The sequence below is a fragment of the Macrotis lagotis genome, chromosome 1 (assembly GCF_037893015.1).
Source record: "Macrotis lagotis isolate mMagLag1 chromosome 1, bilby.v1.9.chrom.fasta, whole genome shotgun sequence".
Classification (NCBI taxonomy): Eukaryota; Metazoa; Chordata; class Mammalia; order Peramelemorphia; family Peramelidae; genus Macrotis; species Macrotis lagotis.
In genome coordinates this window covers 774,050,439-774,076,473 of record NC_133658.1, presented here as the reverse complement: position 1 = coordinate 774,076,473, position 26,035 = coordinate 774,050,439, and the positions used below count along the sequence as shown (strand labels likewise).

General features: G+C 33.6%; 1 protein-coding gene across 1 annotated transcript in view; it reads right to left on the bottom strand.

Moving 5' to 3' along the window:
- ARHGAP42 (Rho GTPase activating protein 42) overlaps window positions 1-26,035 on the bottom strand; it is a 387,607-nt gene that overhangs the window by 112,138 nt on the left and 249,434 nt on the right. Inside the window, exons 5-6 of the mRNA XM_074216537.1 lie at window positions 13,027-13,128; window positions 5,034-5,144 (exon numbers count right to left, since the gene is read on the bottom strand). Coding sequence (XP_074072638.1) covers window positions 5,034-5,144; window positions 13,027-13,128 — 213 coding nt within the window. The remainder of the gene's footprint in view (window positions 1-5,033; window positions 5,145-13,026; window positions 13,129-26,035) is intronic.

The following is a 26,035-nucleotide window of genomic DNA, read 5'->3' as shown; positions in this document are numbered from 1 at the left end:
TCCTCTCAAAAAGTAAATTATAAAATTGATACACAATATATGATATAATATTTATATTAATAATTACATTCATTTCAAATCCTATTGAGAAAGATGTTACCTTACTCTGTCTGATGTACTCTATGTTCTAGTCAATCCAAATTACTTGCTATTCCATAGACAAGATAGTCTATCTCCTTCCTTTACATAAGCTTGTCCCAATTACCTGACATGTTCTTTCTCTCCATCTGACTCTTAAAACCTTGACTTCAAAGTTCAATTCTTCCTGAAGAAAGTCTTTATCCCATTTGTTAGTATTCTCCCAACTAAATATTTTTATTTACTAATATCTATTGTGATAGTATATTATCTTATGATGAAAACAATTTATGATCTATACCTCCAGGTACTAAAAAAGTCATTATGAAATAGTTAAAACTTGGCTGATGTTCATATTTTAAACTGTATGGGTATTTTTAGCAGTTTGTGAGCTACTATAATCTAAGAGGGCAAAGTACTCACTTCAGTCACTCTTTAAGTGTAGGGGGTAAAATCTGGGGGTGAGGTAGAGAGAATTTAATGGGCTTTGTAGGAAAAAACATACCAAGTGAACAGGAGGAAGATTAAATATTAGCACATTAAAGGACAGAGAAGTTAAATATAATGACATTAAGTGCAACCAGGGTAAGGAATTAAATTATCAGGTTACCTGGTATCAAAGCATCAATATAGCAGCCCTAAACTGAGCTTGGTAGGGGCTCAATTCTATTTTGGGGAGAGCAATAGCAAATTCAGTTGACAAAAATAAACTAAATAAGAGATTGAAAAATGGAAGTGAATAGATCAGGACAGAAAAATATAAAATAAAACCCATTGCATTGAAAGTTCTAAAATTACAGAATGGTATGGTAGAAAAATAAAGCACAAACTGGGAAGAAAACGGAGACCTGGGTCCTTAATCTCAGCTCTCCCACTAACTAGTTATGTGTTCTCAGACAAATCACTTAACCTTTTTGGGCCTCACCCTCCCTCTGAGAAAAATGAGAGAGCAAGTACTTGAACTGTAAGGATCATTACATTTCTGACAGCTTACACTGCTTAAGAGTTTTACCAAGCCTAAAGTCAGAAATGATGGTGAGGAGTCAAGTATGATCAGTTATGTCAAGGGAACAAAAAGATCAAAGGAGCAAAGATTCAAGAAAAATCATAGCTCAACACTGAAAAAGTGACAGAATCTTTGAGAAGAACTGTTCAGTAGAGTTAGGAAAGAAAAGATGAAATCAAAACAAACAATTTGAGGATGGATGCTATGGTTAAGAAGTAGCAAGACTAATGGAGGAAGTGATCAAATCATACCCTTAGGTCCAACACAAATTTAAACTATCTAATCTCAACTGGACCTTCACTACAGAAAGGTAATCCTTTCATACAGGAGTTGTTCCAAACTTTCTCTTTTCCTTTCACATCTCCCATACCACACCACATCATACCCTCCACTTTGACAGAAAAGAGAATTATTAACTTTTATCTTATTGAGAAGTGGAGACCATTTGCAATGAATTCTTCCTTTGCTTGAAGAAGAAGATGATTTTTAATTCAATTCACTTCAAACTTTTATTTTTGGCAAATAGATCATGTTCATTTCCCTCCAAATATTCCTGAACATATTGACTCAATTGGTGAATCTAAAAGTGATAACCCAAATTTGTGAGCCTTGGAAACATACAATGCTTTGGGAAATAATTTTTGCTGTTCCATTAAAATATAATAAATAGAACAAATGTATTAAAAAGGATAAATAAGACACATGTGAACATGTTTTTTTTTAAAAAGGGAATAAAGCATGTAACCTAAGAACTCTGAATAAAATTATGATTTTAAAACTATTTTAAGAACATTGATTAGTTCACAATGTAATCTATATCAAATTGCTTGCCTTTTCAAGACAGAGAAATGGAACTCAAAACTTAAAAAAAGTAGAAAAAAATTTTACATGAAATTGAGAAATATATCCTGGAAAAGTATATACTGAGAAAAAAGAACTCATTAAAATTTTATTGAATATACACCTTTCCTCTTTCCCAAATGCCTACAAAACTAATATTTTCTTAAGATAGTCAAATTTTAGCTAAATTCAATGTTATCTTAATACCATTCTGTTAAGTTCATGTATAGAATGAGGAAGAGAAACTTCATTAGAATAGAAAGAACTAACACTTTGTTTTAATTGAAGGAATATATAGTTAAATGAAACAGATGTTGTTTATCTGAAAGTGAAGAACATATTTCTTATGCAAAGTAGCATCCTTTCATAATATATCATCCTTGAAACTGACAGTCTCATCTACATGTAAGCGCATGTGTCATTCACATTTTTTCTACTTTGGGGTCAACCAAGATAGGTCAAAGATTTTACCAATGTATCATCAGTACACAACAAAACGATCTTGAGAACAAAATGCTAACAAAATTATCTTTAAAATGTAATATATAAATGATAATAATAAGAACAGCATTTTTCTGATGTGTTAAATTCTCAGATTTATTGATCCTTAAATTTTTTTTAAGCCAATATAGTCTTCAGTTGCTTACATAAAGCATTCTACATTTCTTGAGGTCAATTTATTTGTTTTCACATTATAAATAAAGATATTTTCTTAAGGTTAAGATACGAGTATTATTTACATGTCTTTCATTATCTTCAAAACTGGGTATAAAATCAAGCATGCAGAGAAACTACAAGACTAGAAATGAGACTGAGTTGCCAGAGTCTTCAATTTGGTCAGATATACTAATAGGAAAATTCAGCAGCCAGGAAAAGATTTTGAAAAAAAATTAACAAAAATTTTAAAGATTCAGAAAAATACAGACCTACATTTTTCTGGGAGGAATGGTTTTAAGATAGCTAGCAGGGGAAGAACCAATTAGTTTCCCTGTAGAGTTTCAATTCTGAACTCCCTTATCTTTCCCAGGGGAGAGTTCAGAATGGAGTACTCCATCAAGATCTCCAAAATACCAGTGCCTAGATGCCTTTCCAGTCTCTAATCCACTCCCACTCCTGTGGCACCTAAGCAAGACAAGACTCTGGTGTTCAAGAACACCAGGTGAAGATAATTTACAGTATTTCTATACACAATGGGTCTCATCATTTCCCTATGACATTCATTTTGTAGACTGATTGAGGGGAAAAGTCATGGTCAAATTTCTAAGAAAAATTCTTCCTGCTCCAAAGAGAAGATGGATAAACAAAAGTCACTTAACCTCTTTCAATCTTACTTTCCTTATCTGTACAATGGGAATATATAATGCTTAGATTGACTTTCCTCACAAGATTATTGAGCAGTTACTTTTTAAACTATAAATCAATGTATTTTTGTGATCCATTATCATAGAACCACAGAAGTTAGGGCCTATTATCCTAGAATAGCCTCAAGGGCATTCAATTACAGTTCATAACTCCAAAATGTGATGGCCTGAAATGGATAAAAATTTCCAAAGAGGGTTTGATCAGGTCCTGCTTTTTCCTGCTTCTCTTAATAGAATTCAAGATTTCTTTAGCTTTTTTTCCCCTTAACATAGTATAATGTTAATCAATATTGATCTTATAATCAACTAAAACTTCCATATCTTTTATCAAACTCTAATCTATTATCAAGAAAGAACAGAAGCAAACTTTCCCTACACATTTAATTGTTATTTCCAATGTGATGATTTTTCTTTTATTCACTCTATCCAATCCTACTAGTAATTTTCTTGTTTTCTATAACCTTCTCCAGAAAAAGGGTGAGTTAATGACATAGTATAAAACTTAAATATTTGAAAGTAATATTTTTAAAAATATAAATGTTATATATTTCATCATATCAAATATACTATATATATTTCCTTGGTGGAAATGTCTAAAAATATGTAGTATGAGAAGAGTATGCATCTAATGTCTGAAAATATGATTTGTGAATTACCTTGCATTTTCTTTATTTATTGATATTTCTAATAACATGGAATTTGAAATCTAATTTCCCTTCTCATTCCCATCTCACTCCAACCATTTTTCCCTCCTCAACCTCCTTGTATTCTATACTATTATAAACTATATTTAAGAATGTTGAAAGGAACAATAGAAGATTTATTGTATTGTCATATACTACATAGATGTAGTAGGATGGTAAATGTGGAGGAAAATGTTAAGCATAAAGTAAAAATGTAGAAATAACCACTTTATCTCACATTTGCTTAGAAATTGAATTGACTTCATAAGAAAATTATGGAGATCACTAACACTCATAAAATCAAGTAATGGGGCACAGTGGATAGAGCACTGACCCTGAAGTCAGGAAGACTTAAGTTCAAATTTAGCTTCAGAAATTTACTATGATCATGGGCAAGTCACTGAACCCTGTTGGTTTCAGTTTCCTCATCTGTCAAATGAGCTGGAGAAGGAAATGGCAAACCACTTTCAATATCTTTGATAGGAAAACTCAAATGGGGTCACAAAGAGATAGACATGGCTGAAAAATAGCTAAATAACAAGAAAACACTCACAGATGCACATTTTTAATATATGAAAAACAAGTTGCATCCTTTGTGCATGGATGCATATGTGTATACACACACACACACATAAACATTGCATAAGCAATCTTCCTTCCACTTAAGTATTTAAAATCCCACCTGTGAAAGTTACATTAGATGACAATTATTCAATTCAATTCATAGAATCATAGATCTAAAATTGGATGGGTCTTTGGGTCATTTAGTACAGTTGTCTCATTTTACAGATTATTAAATAGAAATCTGAGTTTTTAATTGATTTGCTTAAGTCAGCATTGCATGGGTAGTAAGTGACAGAGCCAGTTTCCCATTCTATTCATCTGGAGGTTACTAAATGCAAAGCAATGTGCTAAGAATTAGGAATATCAAATAAATAAATAAAAAACTAAACAAAAACTGTCTTCAAGGAGTTTTTAATGTTCAAAGATTGCATTTTGGGAAAAATAACTACTTTCAATTTAAGTATAGATTCTATAATAAAGAAGGAAGACTGGAGCTCTTACCGGTTCAACAAATTCAAATTTTTTCTTTTCTTGAACTTCTTGTATTTTAAAGACATATTCAAGTGATGCTTCATAGAAATTTTGATGTTCTCGGTCAATTTGTGTATCTGCCTGTGGAAGAAAACAGAAAGACACAAATAGGAATCACTAATGGCTATATTCTATAAGGATGCAGAATAGCAAAGTATCCAGTAATTAAGAGTTTATTATATACACCATTAAGATAGGCAAAGAATGATGTTTGTTATTAAAGTTAAACAAAGAAAAAGAAAAGCTACATTTGTGATCTATCCTATCTGGTTTTCTCCTCCTCACAGAGTATACTTTAACTCTTCCCTCTGTACATTTGACTGCATTGTCTCTCAGGCCTGAAATGCATTTCTTTTTCATCTCCACCTCAAATTATCTTTCTCTTCTCATTTTTTTTTTTTTGGCAAGGCAGTGGGGTTAAGTGACTTGCCCAAGGTCACACAGCTAGGTAAGTATATGAGACCAAATTTGAACTCAGGTCCTCCTGACTCCAGGGCCAGTACTCTATATACTGTACCACCTAGCTGCCCCCTCCCTTCTTCTTTAATACACAGATAATGCATCACCTTCTACCTGAAAGCCATTTTTGATCTCCCTGACTGCTAGAGCCCTCCTTCACTCCATATGTAATATTTAAGTACTATGTAGTTTTTTCTTTATTTTTATTCAGTATATATTCATATATGTACTTCTCTATCAGAAGATAACTTCCATGTTAATGGGAGTTACACTTTTTGCATTTACATTTATAGTACCTAGAACATAAAAGATGATTAATAAAAAGTTTGGTGATGGGGCTGTCTGCAATGGAGAATACCATCTGTATCCAGAGAAAGAACTGTATAGTTTGAAGAAAGACCAAGGACTATTAGCTTTAATTTAGAAAAAAAAAAACCTGATATCTTTTTGTCTGATCTTGCTGGCTCTTATACTTTATGTTTCTTCCTTAAGGATATGATTTCTCTCTCATCAAATGCAATTTGGATCAATATATACCATGAAAACAATGTAAAGACTGCCAAACTGACTTCTGGGAGGTGGGGGAAGGGAGGCTGGATTAGGGGGAAAATTGTATAAATAAAAATAAATAAAATCTTTAAAAAAATTTAAATTTGTTTAGAAGTTTGTTGATTTCTCTTTGTGTGAGAGAAACTCAAGGGTCCTCAAAGCTCAATATCTTGTAGGAGAAAGAAAGTATATGCAAACGTAGTTAGACAGAAGGTCAAATTGTAATAAACAAAGAGGTGGCACTTGATTTCAAAACTTATTATGGGACAAAAGCAAGGTTTGTATCTGAAGCCTTGAATGATTATGGATTCTGAATGAATCTTGTTTCAAAAGTGCAATGCATTTTTCTTCTGGGATAAAATAAGGGTTTTCTTACATAATTCTAGTAACTGAGAAAGTATTCTTCAGATAATCATTTTCTTTCTATCTTTATTCATTTTGTTTAAATTTTATCTTTTCCTTCTTTTCCAAGAATCAAACTGGTTCTTCTGGGAACTATGAACTATATTTGGTTCAGTAGAGAAACACCACATTCAATCTCTGCACAGTTTTAACACAGGTTATTAGCAGCTGGGGTTAATGGAAAGTGGATAAAAAGCCACCATCTCCTGCTGAGTTAGTCTAAGCAATAAGCAACAGTAATGCAGAAAGCAAAACCTTAGCCAATTTTTAGGATGCTTCTTCAACAAAAGCAAAGTAAAATTAGTTATAAAATTTTGAGTATCAAATAATCATTTACTATACTTTAAAAACCATTTCTTCAATAAAAGTTATAGCATGGAATTATAGAATGTCTTAAATGATTTTAAAAGGTGAATATTTTTCCTTACACTATCCATATAAACAATTTGGAGAGTAAAAGAGAAAATAAATCAGGACCATGATCAATCTTCTAATCCTTCTATCTTTCCCAAATGGCTTATGTTTAAGGAGGAATAGAAGCAACACATTAAAACTTTTCCCATTCAGAATAATTTTTAATAACTTTAGCAGAACAGTTATTTATAAGTCTGAATTATCAAAATGTAAAGTAGAAACAGTTGATTTGTGAATAATTGATACTACATTAGAATCATTTTCTCTTATCTGTCATTTTTAATGCTACATATCATACAATTGCTCTTTATTCAGAGGTGACACCACTGCCATTGTTTACTAACCACATTTGAGCAAATTATTTTGTTTTTAAAGGTATCTACTACTAATTCTTTAAGTTCAAATGGACATTATTTAGAAATTATTTGATCAATTCATTTCCCACTCAGGAGAGACAGAGAGGTTTTGGATAACTTAAAACAATAGTGAATGTTGTCATGCTTCCAGTTTCAGAAGCTTTCATCACCTCAAGTCTAGAGCACTGAAATCGGATATACCATACACTCCTTTGAAAAATCATCCAAGAAGCTACAGTACTTAAGGACAACTCAATTTCTTTTTGGCAGAGGGTTAAGACTGGAATTCACTTTGAATACTCTTAGAATTAAACATTCATGTAGTATACCAGCACACTTATACTTATACTTAATATATATTAATGTATATTAGGTTCCTTACATTTAAAAAAAAAATTCATGTTACCATCCAACTAGAATATAAGCACACTGAGAACAAAAAATAAAGAATAATGTTTCCTAGACAATACTAATAACTTACAGATTATATATTGCTTTAAAGTTTGCATAGATGATATCATAACAATCCTATGAGGTAAGTACTATGTGACATAATTATTTTATAGATAAAGAAAATGAGGTACAAAAATTTAGTTTTTGTTTACAATCACATAGCTATTATCTATTTCTAGTGCCCAAGGAATAATAGATATAAAATAATAACAGTAATAATAATAATTATGGTGATGATAACTCATGTTTATTTAAGATTAAGATTTTTAAAAATAAGTTTTATTATGTTTTCTGTTTTTTACTTCATCATAGTTATCCCCATTATCATCTACCTGCTCCTCTCAGAAAGGAACCCTACAACAAATCCTGTACAACAAACGCCACTTTTTGATGAGGAAAAAATTCAATTCAACTGATCAACAGTGAGAAAAATGAGAAAATGTATAATATATAACAGCTGTAAACCTGCCATCTTCATGAGGAGGTAAGATGGAGTTGTCTTCTCATCTCCTAATTTTAATCATCCTTCATCTTTCTAAATTTGTTATCTTGATGTTACATATTAATTTTTTAAAAAAACTGTTTTCCTCACAATAACTCTGTGAAATACAATGAACCAATATTTCACAAATAAGGAACTGGGGCTTGAAAAAATTTAAGTTATATGATCAAGCAACCCAGTAGCTCGTGACAATGTAAGAAATTTAAACTCATGTTTCTCCTGACTCAAGTTCCAAAAGTCAAATTCTTAAAAGAAATATTAAATAAAGCCTCATTGCACAAACATACCTCCAATGTGAAAGCTTAAGTGGCTATTGTTTGAAAAAATTCCTAAATTGAAAATTTATTTGTGATACTTAATATTTTAAATGTCTTCTTCAACATCCAAGACCTTTCTGTAGTTTGGAGCTTCTTATAGAGGAAACCAGTATAGTGGTAGCAGTTATAACTAGTATATGGTACCACTTATATCTTGAGTTTCAGAAACAATTGTCTAAGTATCTCCTAAAGTTGATTGCATGTAAATAGTGTCTTTTGCTGTTCGGCATCTGAGTACTTCTCAGTTCTCTAGGCCAGCAAGCCATATCTCACTTTTCCTCAATTCTGTATTTGTTCTTTATTACCACTGACTCTTCAATTTATCTTAAATTCTTTTCTCAGGACCACAAAAGAAGTAAGGTTTTTATGTCCACTTCTTTCCTTTCATCCCCCAAATAAATGCATAATTCTTTTTGAGGCTAAGAGTTTTTATTTAAAAAAAAAGATGTAAAAAAACAAACATGGAAAAATTAGTAGAGTGCTTATGAAGTTAACTCTAGACTTCCTTGAAAAGGAATTGAGCCAAATCTACTCTTAACTACCTTCTTGTATTTCTCCTTAATTCTTAGCACTCATGCTCCCAAATTGCCTTACCTCACCTATAAAAAATGAAAAGCTTATGTACATCTCAGAAAAAAGTCAACACTTCTATGTGACTCTCTATTAGAAAAGAAAAATTATGTCAATTATTTTTCTGATAGAAAGCTTCTGTCCTCAAAAAGTACCATCCGGTTAAGTATAATGATGGTATTATTGCATCTAATCTGGAAATCTCTTGGCTGCTTTTTGATAATCTCCAACCTGGGCTACCCAACGGCGTCTGCCATCTTGCTTTTGTTCTCAAGGCTCCTAAATGTTACTAAAGAATAGAAATAAACTGTTGAAATAATCCATCACAGCAGATCTTCTATTCATTTCCAGTAAACTCCTTATCATATTCCCCACACTGATTATTCTAATTTTTTCTTACCTTCCTTAAACTCTCAACCCCTTTCAGCAGATGAACTCAGTTTCTAATTTACCTAGATTGAAACTATTTGGCCTGATGTCTTTTAACTTTCTTCAGCCATACTTCAAAACTTCTCTATGTCCTTCATTGATTTGCATTGAGTGACTCTGAGTTCAAATCCCAGTTCTACCCTTTATTATATATGTATAGTTTTAGCTGATTAAACTTTTTTTTGGTTGTTTTTGCATGGCAATGGGATTAAGTGACATGCCCAAGGTCACACAGGTGTCTGAGGTCAGAATTGAATTTAGGTCCTCCTGACTCCAGGGCTGGTGCTCTATGTACTGCACCACCCTGATCACTTAACGTTTAAGGTCTCAGCTTAATAACTTGAAAAACTGATCATTTCCAGGGTGAACCTATGATCTCAGAGGAAGATATGGCCATACTCCTTTGTCAGTCTTAATCCTGTAACATCTAAGATCTCTATCATTCCCTTTTTTGTCTCCCCAATCAGTCCTGTTGCCTTATATCTTCAAAGCTTCCCTATCTGTCATCTTTATCTCTTCCTAAAAGCATATTACCCTAATCAAATAAAAAAATCACTTTTTTATTTAGAGAAATACAAATATCACCCCATCTTCCTCTTATCTGCTGTACCTTTTAGAGAGAAAGAGGAAGTTATAAGGTGTATATCTCTTTACTCTCCAAAATCTATACCAAATCGTTGAAAGGTTGCTGCCAAAAGAAAATTACCATATTGGTCTTATGCCTGGCATTGCTATAGCCCCATGGTGCCTGACTGATGTGGGAGGAAACCATATCCAGAAGGACAAGGATTCAGACCTTCTCACCAGAAGTCCCATTTCCTATAAAAATCAGGCCATGGGGTAAAGTGGTTCTGGAAAAGAAGGATGTCTTAGCACTACATTCCCCTCACTATAATACACATAATATGTAAGTCATGCCATCATTCATTTCATGTGAAGGACAACAACCCAGCACTATCTTTGGTTTGATTTTTTTTGTTTCTTTCTTTTGGTCCAGGTGGAGGAGGCAATCAAGATTAAGCAACCTGTCCAGGATCATATAGCTAGTATCTGAGACTAGATTTAACTCAGCTCTTCTTGACCCCAGGGTCAGTATTCTATCAACTGTACCACCTAGTTGCCCAAGCACTAAGAGGTCCCTAATGCCCTACTTATCATTGAAACAAAAACAGCACTTAACACTATTGCTTATCCTCTCCTTCTTGCTATCTCCTCTCCTTGGGTTCTCATCTCCAGTATTCTCTATAAACTTACCCATTCCTATATATTTCATCTATAATGTCTACATAGATATCTCCTAATTATAAAGTGCAAACCCATACTTATTTATTAGACATTTTTTCTAGATATTCTGCCAATATTTCATATTTAACATATTGAAAACAATTTACATCAAAACACAGACACAGACACTGACACACATCCATAAAACCAGATCTTCCTCATGTGTTTCATTTTAGTTCACTATTTGTCACCATCTTTTAGCTAACTATACCTCACTTCTTTATTTAGCTAGTTTTTATAAAAACTCCATTAATCCTTCTCTTTCAAAAAGGTTCCTTGAATCTGACTTTCTTCTTTATCTACATTTCCATAATTTTGTTTCATTTCCTAACCAGTGACCTATCTTAAGTACTTCCCAACAAATCCATCTGGCATATAATTATTAGATGACTGTTGAGTCAAGCTATCTTACCTACTTTCTATATTTTGAAGTTCATCCCAATGATTATATGACAAAGTCCTTCACACTCTCTTTATTTTCTTCTCAAACCCTTACAATCTGACTTCTGACCTTATCATTCCAGTGAAACTGCTCTCTCCAAAGTTGCTAATGATCTTTTATTTGCAAAATCCAATGAACTTTTTCCAATCTGCATTCTCCTTGACCTCCCTGCAGTCTTTGACAACACTGACATCATTCTTTCTTGGTTATCAGTTCCCCTAGATTTAATTACCATCTTTATGCTATCTTTCTCAAGTCTACCATTTCAATCCCAAACTCTCCACTTCCAATCTCCCATCTTCAATTGCCTTTTAGAGATTTTGAACTGCATAGTCAACAGATCTCTCAAACTCATTATATCCAAAACATAATTCATTCTCTTTCCCCTTAAACTCTTCTTCCCTCCTTCATATCATTTACTTTGGATGGCTACACCATCCTCCCAGTCTCCCAGGTATCCAACTTAGTGGATTTTTCACTATATATCACCTCCAATACTCAAACTATCGCCAAGGTCTACTGATTTCACCTTTGCAATATCTCTCAAATATGCCATCTTTTCTCTTTGGTTATTAATTATTCTGCTAGGCTTTCATCACTTCACACCTGGATAATTGCAAATAGCCTGCTGGTGAATCTGCCTGCCCCAGGTCTCTCCTTAATAGAATCTTTTGCTCAGACAATAAAATGATTTCTTAAAACTCAAATCTGATTATGTCACCTGCCTTCTACTCAATAAACTCCAGTTCCTTCTCATTGCCTTCAGAAGCAAATATAAAATGATGCTTGAAGATTTAAATCCCTTCATAGCTTGTCTCTTCCTATATTTTCAGTGTTTTGGAAGACTGGAGACATTATTTCCCAAAAGTTGCTCTTTGATTTTATGACACTGAACTCTGGGTTGTTCCACAAACAAGGCACCCCACCTCTCAGCTTCACATGTTTTCTCTAGCTTTTCCTCATGCCTGATGCACTTTCTCTCTCTCTCTCTCTCTCTCTCTCTCTCTCTCTCCTGTTCCAACTACTGAACTCCTTGATTTCCTTTAAATTCTAACTAAAATTTTAGACCAGTGGTTTCTCCTTTCCAAGGCTATAGGTAACATACATAAAGTGCATTACAAACTCAAAAAGTCTATAAAAGTTATCAATTATTATTAGTGAACTAGAACAGTACATTTTATTTTTTGGAGTTTCCAAGTCAGGTTTGTAAATTTTTATGGTTCCCAGTATATTTGGGGGGCATAGAAAAGAGAGAGGAGGTAATATTTAAGAAAAAAAAGCAGAGGTAGAGATAATCAATTTCAAAAATTCATTCAATAAGAAATGGATTCCTGGTTTTCATCACCAAAAGGGCAAAGAAAAGATGTAGTTCAACTATTATAACTAAGTCAGAGACAAGAGGGAGCAAGAAAGGGAGGAAAACGGTTGAAAGACAGGAGCATACAGAAATTGGTAATAATGGTGTCTCAAATAAAAGTTAAGAACTTAGGGCTGGATCAACTATTTCACAAGGATGTACCTTGAAATTATCAAGATAATTTGATTTTTTAATTCCATTTTGGATATATAGAACTACAAAAACTATATTGATTCATCACTTAAATTATATCCTATCAAAAGGATATGTAAATGTTCTACTGATGATTTTTTCCCCCCATTGTTAAACATATTGACCTCTCTAAGACTTTAGAGATAAGGAAGATTAGATCCAATGGAGATCAGTAGTCTAGGTAGTAAGAAAAGAAAGGATAGGCTCAATTTGTTTCAATAAATAGTCAAAGCTTACCTCTTGTAAATGAGACTCCTTTTTCTTTGCTGATAGATTTAAGTGCTTGTCAAGAATAGAATAGTATTTCTCGCTCTCTTTGTCAAACTTCTTCTTTCCATCCTAAGAGGGGGAAACAAGACATAAAGTCAGAAAAAAAGAGATCCAAAATTAAGACTTAAGAAAAGTTTGATTATCCAACATATGAAAGAAAAAAGACTTTTAAAAAAATCTTTATTCTTATCAAACTGATTATTTAAAAGAAATGGAACTATGTTTAGGCCATGACAATGATATAGAATTTTCCATATAAGGGATAGGAGTGAAAGCAGTTTGGTAAATATTGCATTTAAATGATTAAATATCCACATTCCTATCCTTTGATGTCTCACAGTAAAGAGAAAGCAACCATTGGTTCATGAAGAGCAGGACAGTGTTAGACATGTTCTGGCAAATCTAACCATGCTGAAGAGACTTTGAATATGGCCCTAAAACAGACTATGTTTGCTTGCTGAGGAACAACAAGCCAAGTGTGGAGGGGCTTGGCACTAGCACTCTAGGTGCTTGGTGATTCATGCCATGGCCATGGCAACTCATGAAACAAAGACTACAAAATGGCACTTGGTCCACTGTGGTACCCTTTTGCTTCTTTAGAGACAACAATGGCAGAATGGAAGAAAAGATGTCAGAAAAACTAGTTTTCAATTGTTTCTCTATAAATACTAACTAGCTCTTAGTATTTTAGATGTGTGACTCTTGGCCAATGTCTAAGTTATCATATATAAAAGCAACTTAGTCTATCAATCTTAATATCTAGTTATAAATGAAATCTGTAGCCAAATGTAAATTCCATCTAAATGAAAAGATGACTCATAGTCACCTTTAGGAGAAAGGAAATGGGAACCATCAATTCACAAGATACTTTTTCAACCTAAATTGCTAAATTCATGATAAATATTTGAAGAAAAGATTAACACAAAGATAATTACAATTCATATACTAACAACTGAAGAGGATGAAGGAGTAAAGAAATTCTATTTGGATCAAGGTATGAATCTCTAAGTTAAATCAGCACATGCCCGAATAGTTGAGATTCTATGCCAAGGTGAATATAGGGCAACGTGACCCCCCCCCAAAATGTTAAAAAACATAATTCGATAATAGAGGATAGGGAATATTTGTGGACTAAACACTCATGTGTCTCAAGTTTATAGATTATGAAATCTTTCTTAATTAAAAGCGAGGAGATAATGGCCATGAAAAGCATAAAATGAGAGAGGAAGGAGGAGGAGGAGCAAGAGGAGACAGGGAAGATGAGGAGGAGGAAAAGCAGCAGCAGACAAAGAATAAAAAGGGGAGGAGGAGAAGGAGGTGGAAGAGGAAGAGGAAGAAGAAGGAGAAGGAGAAGATGAAGATGAAGGAAGAGGAGAAGGAAAAGGCAGGAGAAGGGAAAGCACAAGGGGAAGGAAAAGGTGAAGGAGAAGAAGGAGAAGGAGGAGGAAGAGGGATTTCAGTTGAGTGATAGATTTGTTTTTCAAAGTTCTGTGTGACTTGAGAAAAGTCACTCAGAATTTGAGATTCTTCATTTTGAAAAAGAAAGTAGAAGTAGCATTAAAGAAAACAAAAAGAGGAAGACCAACTGGACTGGATCAAATACAAACAGAGGATGTCCCTACTGACATAATTTTGAGGGCACAAAGGATTGGTTTGCAAAAATATGTGAGAAGATGAATGTCATTTGAAAACATTTCAGAATCTAGTATTCTTCAAAACTCATTAGAGGAAAAATCAATACCTCATATGCCAGTTTTTCTCTCTCTCTACAAAATTTTAAGAGAAGAATATTGATATGTATCAGGGACATTCTTAATAAAGTCTAAGTATGAATCCAGATGCAATTCAATAGATGAGCATATTAGATTCTATTGTATTGTTTGTTAATTAGAAAAGTGTATTTGATCTGATAAAACATAATGCTGTTGCTGAGACTTTCCTTTATACACACACACACACACACACACACACACACACATATATGTATATATATATATGGAGAGAGAGAGAGAGAGTAAATTCAAAGAAAATTATTCTAAAGATATAACAGAGACAGTTTTATTTAGTGACCATTTCAATATTAAGATCAAGCAAGGCAAAAATCATGAAGATAGAAGTTTTCTGAAGATGTGTCATAGTCATGGTGGATCTCTAACCCAGTGTGCAAATGGAAGAGGGATTTTTCTTGTAGATGGAAAGATCTTCTATATATCCTTGTTTATTCTAAGATAGTGTGCTGGTTTCATCAAGTCCTGAAAATGTATAGAATCTCATACCTAAAATGTACAAGAGTTCAGTTCATCCAGCAATGAATAAACTAGGTAACGAATGCTACTAGAAAGTGTTACTCAACTGGATAGAAAACATGCAGAGTTGGTTCATCAGCAAATATATCTTGGACAAATAAATATAGAGGAAAGAGGAAGAAGTGGGCTGAGTACTCAATAGGAGTGAGATGGTTAAAACATAGATAGAAGACTATGAAGAAATATATTTTGAAAATTGTGGCATGTTAAAGTTAAAACTGAACTTTTTAAATATGAACATTCTCATGGGGAGGTTATATATGGTTGAAATTCAAGTTGTGAATCTCTCCAATGCAAATGGACAGGCACCTGGTAGATATGTGTAAACTGTAGAATATTCTCTTTAAAGACATTAGTTAATGAATAGACATTTGTTAAGTATATTCCCTTTAAAGACCTGTGCAGGAGAACTCACTATCCCAGTAGGACAGGTAACTTTTAGAGACTATAAATTGAAGAATAAGCTGCTTGTCTGCATTGGGAGGGAGTTTCCTTATCCAAAGGTTTCCTAAATCAATGAAATGACCACTGACCAGCTATCTCCATGTCATTCCAACTTCTCTCCACTCTCTCCTTGGAATCAAACTGCCATCTTTGTGACCTTGGGCTCTGACTGATGAGTATTCAACCTATCTTGTGTAGTCTTAGGATCAATACTCCTTTAAAAATTTTCTCCAAATAATGTTGCTCCAGTACAAAAACTCTTCTCATAACCTTATCTTATTTTCAACTTTAGTTCTGAAAACAGTAATGAAATCAATATTACTCTTCCTGAAAAGTACGTGTCAATCACTAGCCCTTTTACTTGAACTGGAATGACAGGGAAAAGCCTTAACGGAGATAGGACTGAGAGAACTATGGAATTTGGAAATCTAAAGAAAAGTGATCAAATAGGAGGGAAAACAATTCATGTAAAAATCTTCAGTTGAGGATTTGATATACAAGATATAAAAATAGCTAACCAATACATAAACATACATGCAAATAAAATATATACATATCAAAGTAATTCTCCAAAAGATCAATAGTCCCTGGATATGAACAAACAATTCTCTAAAGAAAAAAATACAAAGTTTTAGCAATTGCATAAAAGTACAGTGGATTAAGTACCGGCTCTGGAGTCAAGAGGACCTAAGTTTAAATCCAGCCTCAGACACTTAATAATTGCCTAGCTGTGTGACCTTGGGCAAGTCACTTAATCCCATTGCCTTAAATAAATTTAAAAAATTTTAAAAAGAACTATATGAAAGATTCCTTGAAATTACAAGCAAGAGTAACACAATTTAAGACAATTCTAAAGTTTCACCTCAAATCATACAAAATGGAGGAGGAAAAGGAGTTGGAGATATTGTAAAAGGACAAATACATTAGTGTATTATTGATGGATCTATGGTAAACAGCATAACATTTTTGGAAAATAATTTGATATTATTTAAATAAAGTAACTAAAATGTTCATATCTATTACTAAGATCATACACCAAATTGCTGACAAGGAAAAAAAAGTCCCCATATATACTAAAATAAATATAGCGACACTTTTTTTGTCAGAGAAAGAGTGGATGAGTAATATAAGAAAAGTAGGGATATTCAGAGTGTGTATGTGAAGGGGGAAGGATATGGAAAATAAAACAAATACTATATTTCCCCATGTATATGACACACCCTTTTTTGGAAAAAATTGGGATCTAAAAACTGGGAGCATCTTAAACAGTGGATGTAGAATTTTTTTACTTGCATTTCCCACTTTTTCACACTTGCTGTCTTTGCACTCATTGTTTCACATTTGTTACTGGTATATCAGGTGATGTTTTGCCAGGTTCTGCCCAGAAATGGTTCAGAAAAGATTTTCATCCAGTGCTGAATTCAAGTTAAAAGTGATCCAGTTTGCAAAAGTGAATGGAAATCATGCTGCTGAACATCAGTCTGGTCTTCCTCAGCAACTGGCTATGGGAAGAAGAAACCCAAATGAAAATGCCATGGTAGAAGAAGATGACCATGAAAGACATGTTAGCCAAATGGCTTGATGTTGAGAGGGAATTGAAGCTATGGATTGAAAAGCAAAGGACTATTGGAATTCCTGTGTCACAATGACAGTTCAGCAGGAGGCCAGAAGAAATGTTGATGAAAAAAGAAGTGACTGATTTCAAAGGACGGAATTGGTGCTTCAGGTTCACGAAATAGAATTGACTAAACATGTGTCCACACACTAGTCTTGCCCAAAAGATACCTGAAAATTATGAGCAGAAGGTCCTTGAATGCCCTGATGAATAAAACTTTTCAATAACTTTATGTAATACATTTCTTTTTCAAATTTCGGGTCCCAAAATTAAAGTGCATCTTATACATGGGAGTGTCTTATACATAAGGAAATACAGTAGAATATTTCCTTTAAAAATTGGAAGGTAAGGCATAAGTTCTAAGGAGCACGAAATTGATTTAATAGGCAATGGAGAGACATTATATGCTGGTGAAAATAATGGTTTAAGAACATGAAGAAATGAAGGTCAAAAATAAAAAAAGAAAGAGAAAAATCAACATAATTGGTAGAAACTTTTGTATAGTATAGACATCACTGGTGAAGATCTAATCTAGGATGTTAGAGGAAATGCAAAAGGCTATTCTTTTAAATTTTTTCATTTTGAAACATGATTTTCTCCAAATATTTATATTCCTTCATTATTTTCTCCCATACTATAAAGAAAAGAGCCATTTCCAGTAGCAAATTTTGAATAATTGACATTTAGTTGCATTTCACATGCTCTGCAGTTCAACTTCCATCTAATAATAAAACAGGAAACATATCATTTCTTTCCCCAAATGACAGGGAGGTAGCGAGGATATGTCCTTTACAGGAATGGTAATATATATGTGAACTATTCAAAATCTGCTACTTTATTTGGCTCATTTTCTTTTTTTAATAATAAAAAAGTGAGTGAGTGTAGTTAAGTAGAAAGGGCATTCAGAATCACACTGAGAAGATCTGAGTGCCGTTCCAGGTCACGACAATCCTTAGTATATGTGACTTGGGGGAAGTCACAAGTTTCTTTGTCTATAAAGGGGGAACAATAACTAGCATATTCTGCCTCACAAAGTTGTGAAAATGGAATAATTTATGAAAAAATGCTTTGTGAATCACTGCATAAATGTGAGCTAATACTACTATCAATGAACAAAAATAACTTTTTGACAACATAACTGCCCAACAAAATGGATTCCCGGAACAGCTAATAATTTTCTATCAGTCAACTTAAAAAAACAAAGTCCATTGGTGAGTATTTGTTATTAAGTAGTTGAATTTATAAAGTGTAATACATCGACCAACTTTACTTTCAGCTTTCAAATGGGGACCCAAATATCCTTTCTCACTGTTAAGGAAAAGCAGAGGAAATAAGTTCCAGAAGAAAGGAAAACACACAGCTGGTGTGACCACACTGATATCTTTGTTTTAAGTCAGTAATTCATGGCAGTTTTGGAGATGTTGCTTCAGTGCCAGCTCAACAGGAATTCTGGCACAAGATTCATTCTTAGAAGTTCTTCCAGTAGGATTGTTAAAATGTTGGTTTCTCATATGACTAGATCAGAAAAAGATCCATCTAGCCAGAGATCCCCATGAGAGGGAGATCAAAAAATAAAAATATGTGGTCAGGCCTAGTTGGCTTTTATAAAACCCTTAAAACAATTCAGTAAAAAAAATACGCAGGACACAGATTGATGGTCAATCATAAGTCAATCAAGTCTTTCATAAAAGAGCAAGGAGTAGTCTTAATTATTGATGCATAAAGGGCAATAACAAGTGCCCATAAACAAAATCTTTGTAAACTCTAGCTATGTAAGCTTTTATACCCTAAATCCTCCGATTTCCAATTGCATCCCCCTTTCCCACTCCACCAACAAAAACAGATTAAATAATTCTATACTTCACTATAGTGCTTGAAGGAAAGAAAAGAGGATAATAAAACAAATTAGTCACATGGAAATAAACTTCAATCATAAGTTTATCATATTCAAATAAAAATCCATTCCAAAATTTTTTAATATAAAAGAATATAAAGTAACATGTTAGTTCTAGGTCACAAGTTACTCAAAACCCAGGAAAAAAATTTCTTCAAACTGGACAACTTATAGAGTTAGATATTTCAATAATTTATCCAGTCATATAGAACTCGCAAATGTAATAAAATTATTAACAATATTAATCAAATATAAAGGAAAAATTTTCAAAATTAAATTTCCTCCAATAATAAAGTTTGAAAGAAAGATAATATATAGGGAACATTATAACAGAAAAAGCAGCCACTCAGTTTTAACTCTAGAATAAGTTCCCTAAGGAAGCTAGGTGGCAGCTGACAGTACATGGTCTGGAGTCAACTGTTGTTGTTTGGTCCCTTACTAACTGTGTGACCCTGGTCAAGTCACTTAACCCTGTTTGACTCAGTTTCCTCATCTGTAAAATGAGATGAAGAAGGAAATGGCAAACTATTCCATTATCTTTGTCAGAAAAACTCCCAAATGGGAGTCGCCCCAAGAATCAGGCCAGGTTTGAAAAAAACAAAACAAAACAAGTGCACCCCAGGGAAAAATCACTTAACTTCTTAATAACTTAAGGTATCATTTCCTCAAATATAAAAATATTAGGTGAAATGATTACAAGAATTAGCTCTAGGGGGGCAACTAGGTGGTGAAGTGGATAGAGCACTAGCCCTGGAATCAGGAGGACCTTGTCCAAATCACTTAACCTCATTGCCTTGCAAAAAAAAATTTCTTTAAAATTTGGTAATTTAAAATTGTAATTTTTCTAACAGAATGATTTTCACAACCAAATTAATAAAGGAACCCAAGCAAGGTCTCACCAACAATTGAATGAGGTTTAATACATACATATATACATAAACATATATGAATATGCGTACATATATAGCTGCATATATTCAAAGATATTTTAAGTCAAAGACAGAACCATTTCTGTTTATGATGCTGAGGGCTGCCAGAGCCATACAAAATAGCAAAATACAGATAATTTAACAGTTAAACAATAACCAACTTTTGATAATTATTGCTTTTTCCAATATAGTTTCATACACATTAATAAATAAAAATGGACATAACCACAGTATCCATCAGATTTTTCTCCTCTACTTAAGAGATACTCAAATTTCATTACATAGAGAGCATTAATCTTCCTAAAGCACAGGTGTGACTGTCATTCTCCTACTCAAATGCCAATGGTTCCTACAGAATCATACATAAAATCCTCTTTGGTGTTCAAATTTTTTTCATAAAACTGTTCCTTCCCTAAATTTTCTGACTTTTTTTACACACCTTCAAATATTTTTTTCATTCGGTGATACTTGCAATTCTTCAAGTAAAATACTCCATCTCTTGGCATTTTTAATTGGCAGTCCCACATGGAGAGAATTCTAGCCCACCTTATTTCTACTCCCTGGATTCCTTGACTTCTTTTAAATCTCAGAAAAAAAAATTCCACCTTCTACAAGTGTTTTTCCAATCCTTCTTTAATTTTTGTGCCTTTCCTCTTTTTTCTATTTTTCCTATTTTTTATTATTTCTAAATTATCCTATATATATATATATATATATATATATATATATATGTTGATTGAACATTGCTCTTGACATTTTATCCCCCCATTAGTTGTGAACTTCCTTCCTTTGTATCTCCAGAATTCAGTATGGCCCCCAGCACATAATAGGATCTTTATAAATGTTTACATGACCAACTGACTAGCACTGAGTAAATAATACAGAGCAAAATATTCTGCTCTGCATTTGTTGATGCTTAGTCATTTTCAGTCCTGTTTGAGTTTTTATGATCCCTTTTTTAGGCAAAGATCCTGGAGTGGTTCACCATTTCCTTCTCCAGCTCATTTTACATATGAGGAACTGAGGCAAACCGTTAATTGACTTCCCCTGGGTTGCACAGCTGGTCTGGGCTAGATTTAAACTCAGGAAGATATGTCTTTCTGACTCGATACAAGTATTTCATTTTAGATAAAGAGGAAGATTTATATCACAGAAGAATGTTCTGACTAACTATTCTGAACCTTTGAATTTTTTTTTCTGTGTATATAATGCACAAAGGAAGGTAAAATCAATAATTCCACAAATAAAACAAATCTATACCTCTGATTGAACACTGGAGGGCTCCAAAGAAAAGGAAGAAACCATTTCTCTCCTATACTTCAAAAAAATAAGAGGTTTTAAAGGGCCATCTACTCCAGTTTCCTGCCTCTATAAAGGGAACAGTTTTTTTTTTAAATAGCTATTTTAACTATTCTATTATTTCAATGTGAAATTTAAAAAGGAAACTAAGAACATAAATATCATGTATTTTTTAAAAAGTAGAAAACATATTTAGAAATTCCACCTCCAACTTCCAAAGAAAAGGTTAGTTTAATTTCTACCATGCAGGATATTGCAAAATTTCCCATGCAACTATTTATGATAGTAATATGAGAATATCCTATATTTGAATAATTATTCTAGACATAATAATCTTAGAATATAAAGGCACACTGAGGGTTAATATTATTTTTTAAAATCATCACATAAGGAAAGTAAAAGTTAAAATTACTTATCTGTACCTAGGATGTTCCAGCTTTTGGTTACTACTCACACTAACTATACTGATAATAATCAAATAAGCATACAAAATTCAATCAATATCAGCACACTAAAAATATAAAGGAGAAATGGCTATTAGAAAAATAAATACATAATTTAAAAATCTTGATCTTAAGTTATCCATAGAACACTTGCTTGTAAGAGAAATGTGTAGATAATAAGAATATTTTCTTTCAGAAATTATATACCTAATTGATTCACAGAATCATTTGTTTTTGTAATTATTGAAATTATTTTGCGTCCTTTAAAATTGTTTTCTTGTGCTTAGAGAATGTCATGATGTTAAAATCATAATAATTTATGGTTATATTGCTCATTTTGGGCTTGCAAAGTACATTTGAAATAAGTATATCCTTTCAAAAATCAGTCTGAACATCATCAGGTGGAGTAAGAAAAGAAGGAAGATCAGCTGCAGTGAGCATCAAAAACATAGGAATTCATTCTGGGGCACTTTAGAGATTACAAAGTTCTCAAAGATCCTCTGAGGAAGCTAAATAGATTAGTGAAAGCCTTCTTCTATCAGTCCTGATAGCCAAGAAAGGACAGTGATTAGTCATTGTTAAAAAAAATCTGTCAGCTAGGGGCAGCTAGGTGGCTTGGTGGATAGAGCACCGGCCCTGGAATCGGGAGTACCTAAGTTCAGATCCAACCTCAGACACTTAATAATTACCTAGTTGTATGGGCTTGGGCAAGCCACTTAACCCCATTGCCTTGCAAAAACCTAAAAAATATTATGTCTGATAGCAATAGCCCATAATTTTCAGATATGACATGAACTAAGTTGTTCCTAACTGGTGGAGGTGGTCATAAGAACAATGGCCCAACTGGGAACCAACTTCTACTTTATATAAACTGAATAATAAAGTGAAGAAGCATGGAGAAAGAGTCTTAGCCTTCCCCTCACTGAATTTATTGAATGGATACCTATGTCCACTGAAGCAGTGCCCCAAAGAACAGGAAAGCAGTCAACAAAGGAGAACACTTCCAGAAGCACTGGGTAGCCTCAGACTCACTAAGAAGAAAAAAGCTGAAGACTGAAGTCTAATATGAGTTAATATGAGAATGAAACAACTCAGGCACGCCAGGCCATCCCAGCGGTCTTGACTTCAATGATTCTGGAGAAGGAGAGAGAGGTTGATGATTTTGTACAGTTGTGCTTCACTTAAACCCAGTTCACTGAAAAGTCAAGGCATCACCTTCCTGGTATCATTGGTCCTCTTTCAGAATAAAGGATGAACAACAATGAAAATTGAGAAGATAGGAACCATACCAACAGAAATTTGCAAATAGGGTTTTTCTTATCTAATGAGGTAAATATCACTTAATGCAAATGTGTTTTGTTTCTTTTTTATGGCATGAACACCTCTAAGAATATTGTTTTTAAATGCAAAAATAACCTGCACAGGATTAAAAGGAAAACCAACTGTATCAAATTCAATCGGCAATATATATATTTAAAGTTCATGAATTCCATGTAAAGAACTCCTGAACTCGGGGCAGCTAGGTGGTTCAGTGGATAGAGCACCGGCCCTGGAGTCAGGAGTACCTGAATTCAAATCCAGCCTCTGACACATGATAATTACCTAGCTGTGTGGCCCTGGGCAAGCCACTTAACCCCATTTGCCTTGCAAAAACCTTAAAAACATTTTTTAAAAAATAAATAAAAAAGAACTCCTGAACTACTAGGAATAATTATTCAAGTTGTAGTCACCATTATCAGAATTATCCTTTTGTATTTGACTTTAAAATGTATAGGATCATAGCTTTTGAACTCAAAGGAACTTCAAAAGGCAATCATTCCAGTTCTCTCAATTTAAGAAAGAAGAAACTGGACAACAGAAAGATGCAGTCACTTGCCCAAGGTCAGAAAACAGGGCCTCTGATTCTAAATTCTAAATTCTTTTCACTATTTTGAACCTAGAGGCAAGGGTTCATATAAAAAGTTGTAGAAAGATATAATATGATTAAAAATGTGAAATTTCAAATAGTCTTGACATTTTCTTAAAATTTATAAGATAGTTTTAAGATAATTTAAGATAATTTTAAATGAAATTTGAAAAGATACAGATAAATTATAAATTATAATATATGCATTTACATATGCTCATAAAATGTGATTAACCTAAGGCAGTTTTTGACTATAGAATTATCAGATTATAATGCACATTGTCTAGGCAAGAGAGAAATGACTAAACTCCATGACCATATAATATCCAAGCTAATGGTTGCTTGGTTTTCATCCTTCATTATCAAAGAAGATCAACATGACATCACTATGTTATAGACAAATTACAGGATGTCCAACTGTGACTGACAGACCTTTACAAGTTCAGAATGCTCTACCACAGATAGGGCACAATGAGTCCACTTGGAGTGGTTACTCTAAACTCACATCTCATATTTCCTTTGGGTTTCTTCAATTCTGCCATTCTCATAGAGATTAACACTCTCACTGATGAGGGCATGCCATGCTGGGTGGTCCTGTGCCGGTGTCTCCCAAGTTGTACAATCAATTCTAAAGTTCTCAAGAGAGATCTTCAGAGTGTCCTGGTATTGCTTCTTCTGATCTTCTTGTGAGTGCTTGTCCTGTGATTTTTCCATAAAATAGTCTTTTTTGGCAAGCAGACATTTAACATTCTAACAACATGTCCAATTCATTGCAGTTGCACTCTCTATAGTCATGTTGGAATGTTAGGCAGCTTAGCTCAAGAAAGGACCTCAGTTTCTGCTATCTTCTGCCAGGTAATCTTCAATCCTTAAGACAATTTAAATAGAAACAGTTCAATTTCCTGTCATGGTGCTGGTAGATTGTCCTGGTTTCACAGGCATAGTGTAATGAAGTCAGCCCAACAGTTCTGTAGACATTTATTTTGGTAGACAGTCTAAAATTTCTTCTCTCCTACACTTTCTTTCAGAGCCTCTAAAATACTGAGGTATCTCTGGCAGTGCATGAGTCAATCTCATTATCAATGTGTACTTTCCAGGAAAGTGTACTGCCAAGGTAAATGAGCTTATCCACAGTACTCAAAATATCTCCATTTGCTGTTGGTTCCACGTATGGATGGTATTGTGTTGGCTGATGGCGCACTTGTGTTTTTTGGTACTGATTGTTAGACCAAAGAATCATACTTTGGTACATCTCAGCTTCTGAGTCTGCATTGAGTGCCCAATTATCTGCAAATAGAAGATCATGCACCAACACTCCCTACACTTTGGTCTTGCCTTGTAGCCTTTTCAAGTTGAAGAATCTGCCATCAGTGTGGTAGCTAAATTTGAGGGCAAGTTCATCTTTAGTGAAGGCCTTTCAACATGATTGAAAATATCATGCTGAAAAGCATGGAAGGAAGGAAGGACACATTCTTGTTTCACTCCACTGATAACCAGGAAATCATGAGTTTATCATCCACAATCCAGAATCCAGGCAGTCATGAAATCAACATATAACTGATGAACTTGTTTGGGCAACCAAATTTTGATATAATTTTCCATAAGTCCTCTCAACTGACAGTATCAAAGACCTTGGTCATAACTACAAATATTGTATACAGTCCTCTACAAAAGGTGTCTTAAAAATTGTCTGCTTACCCAACCCTGCCTAATTACCCCAGCAGCTGGGGATCCTATCTTGAGTTCAAAACACACAAAAAAAAAGGTTAAAAAAATTTCTTCAAAGAAGATTCTCCTCACCACTGGTGCATGGAATTTACATACACCCCCATAGGCAACACAAGATCTAATAAACCCAAAAGATGGACAACTCGTGTTGCAAGAGAACTCAACAGGTATCATATTTAAATAGCAACCCCGAGTGAAATAAGGCTGTCAAATGAAGGCCAGTTTTACTGAAGTCTTGAGTTGGATATACATTTTTCTGGAGTAGTTACAGTGAAGGGGAGCACTATGAAGATGTTGTAGGTTTTGCAATCAAAACTAATCTAGTCAACAAGCTTGTATGCCTGTCAAAAGGAGTAACCATAGGATCATGACAATGAGATTGCCATTTGCAGGAAAATATCATGCCACTGTC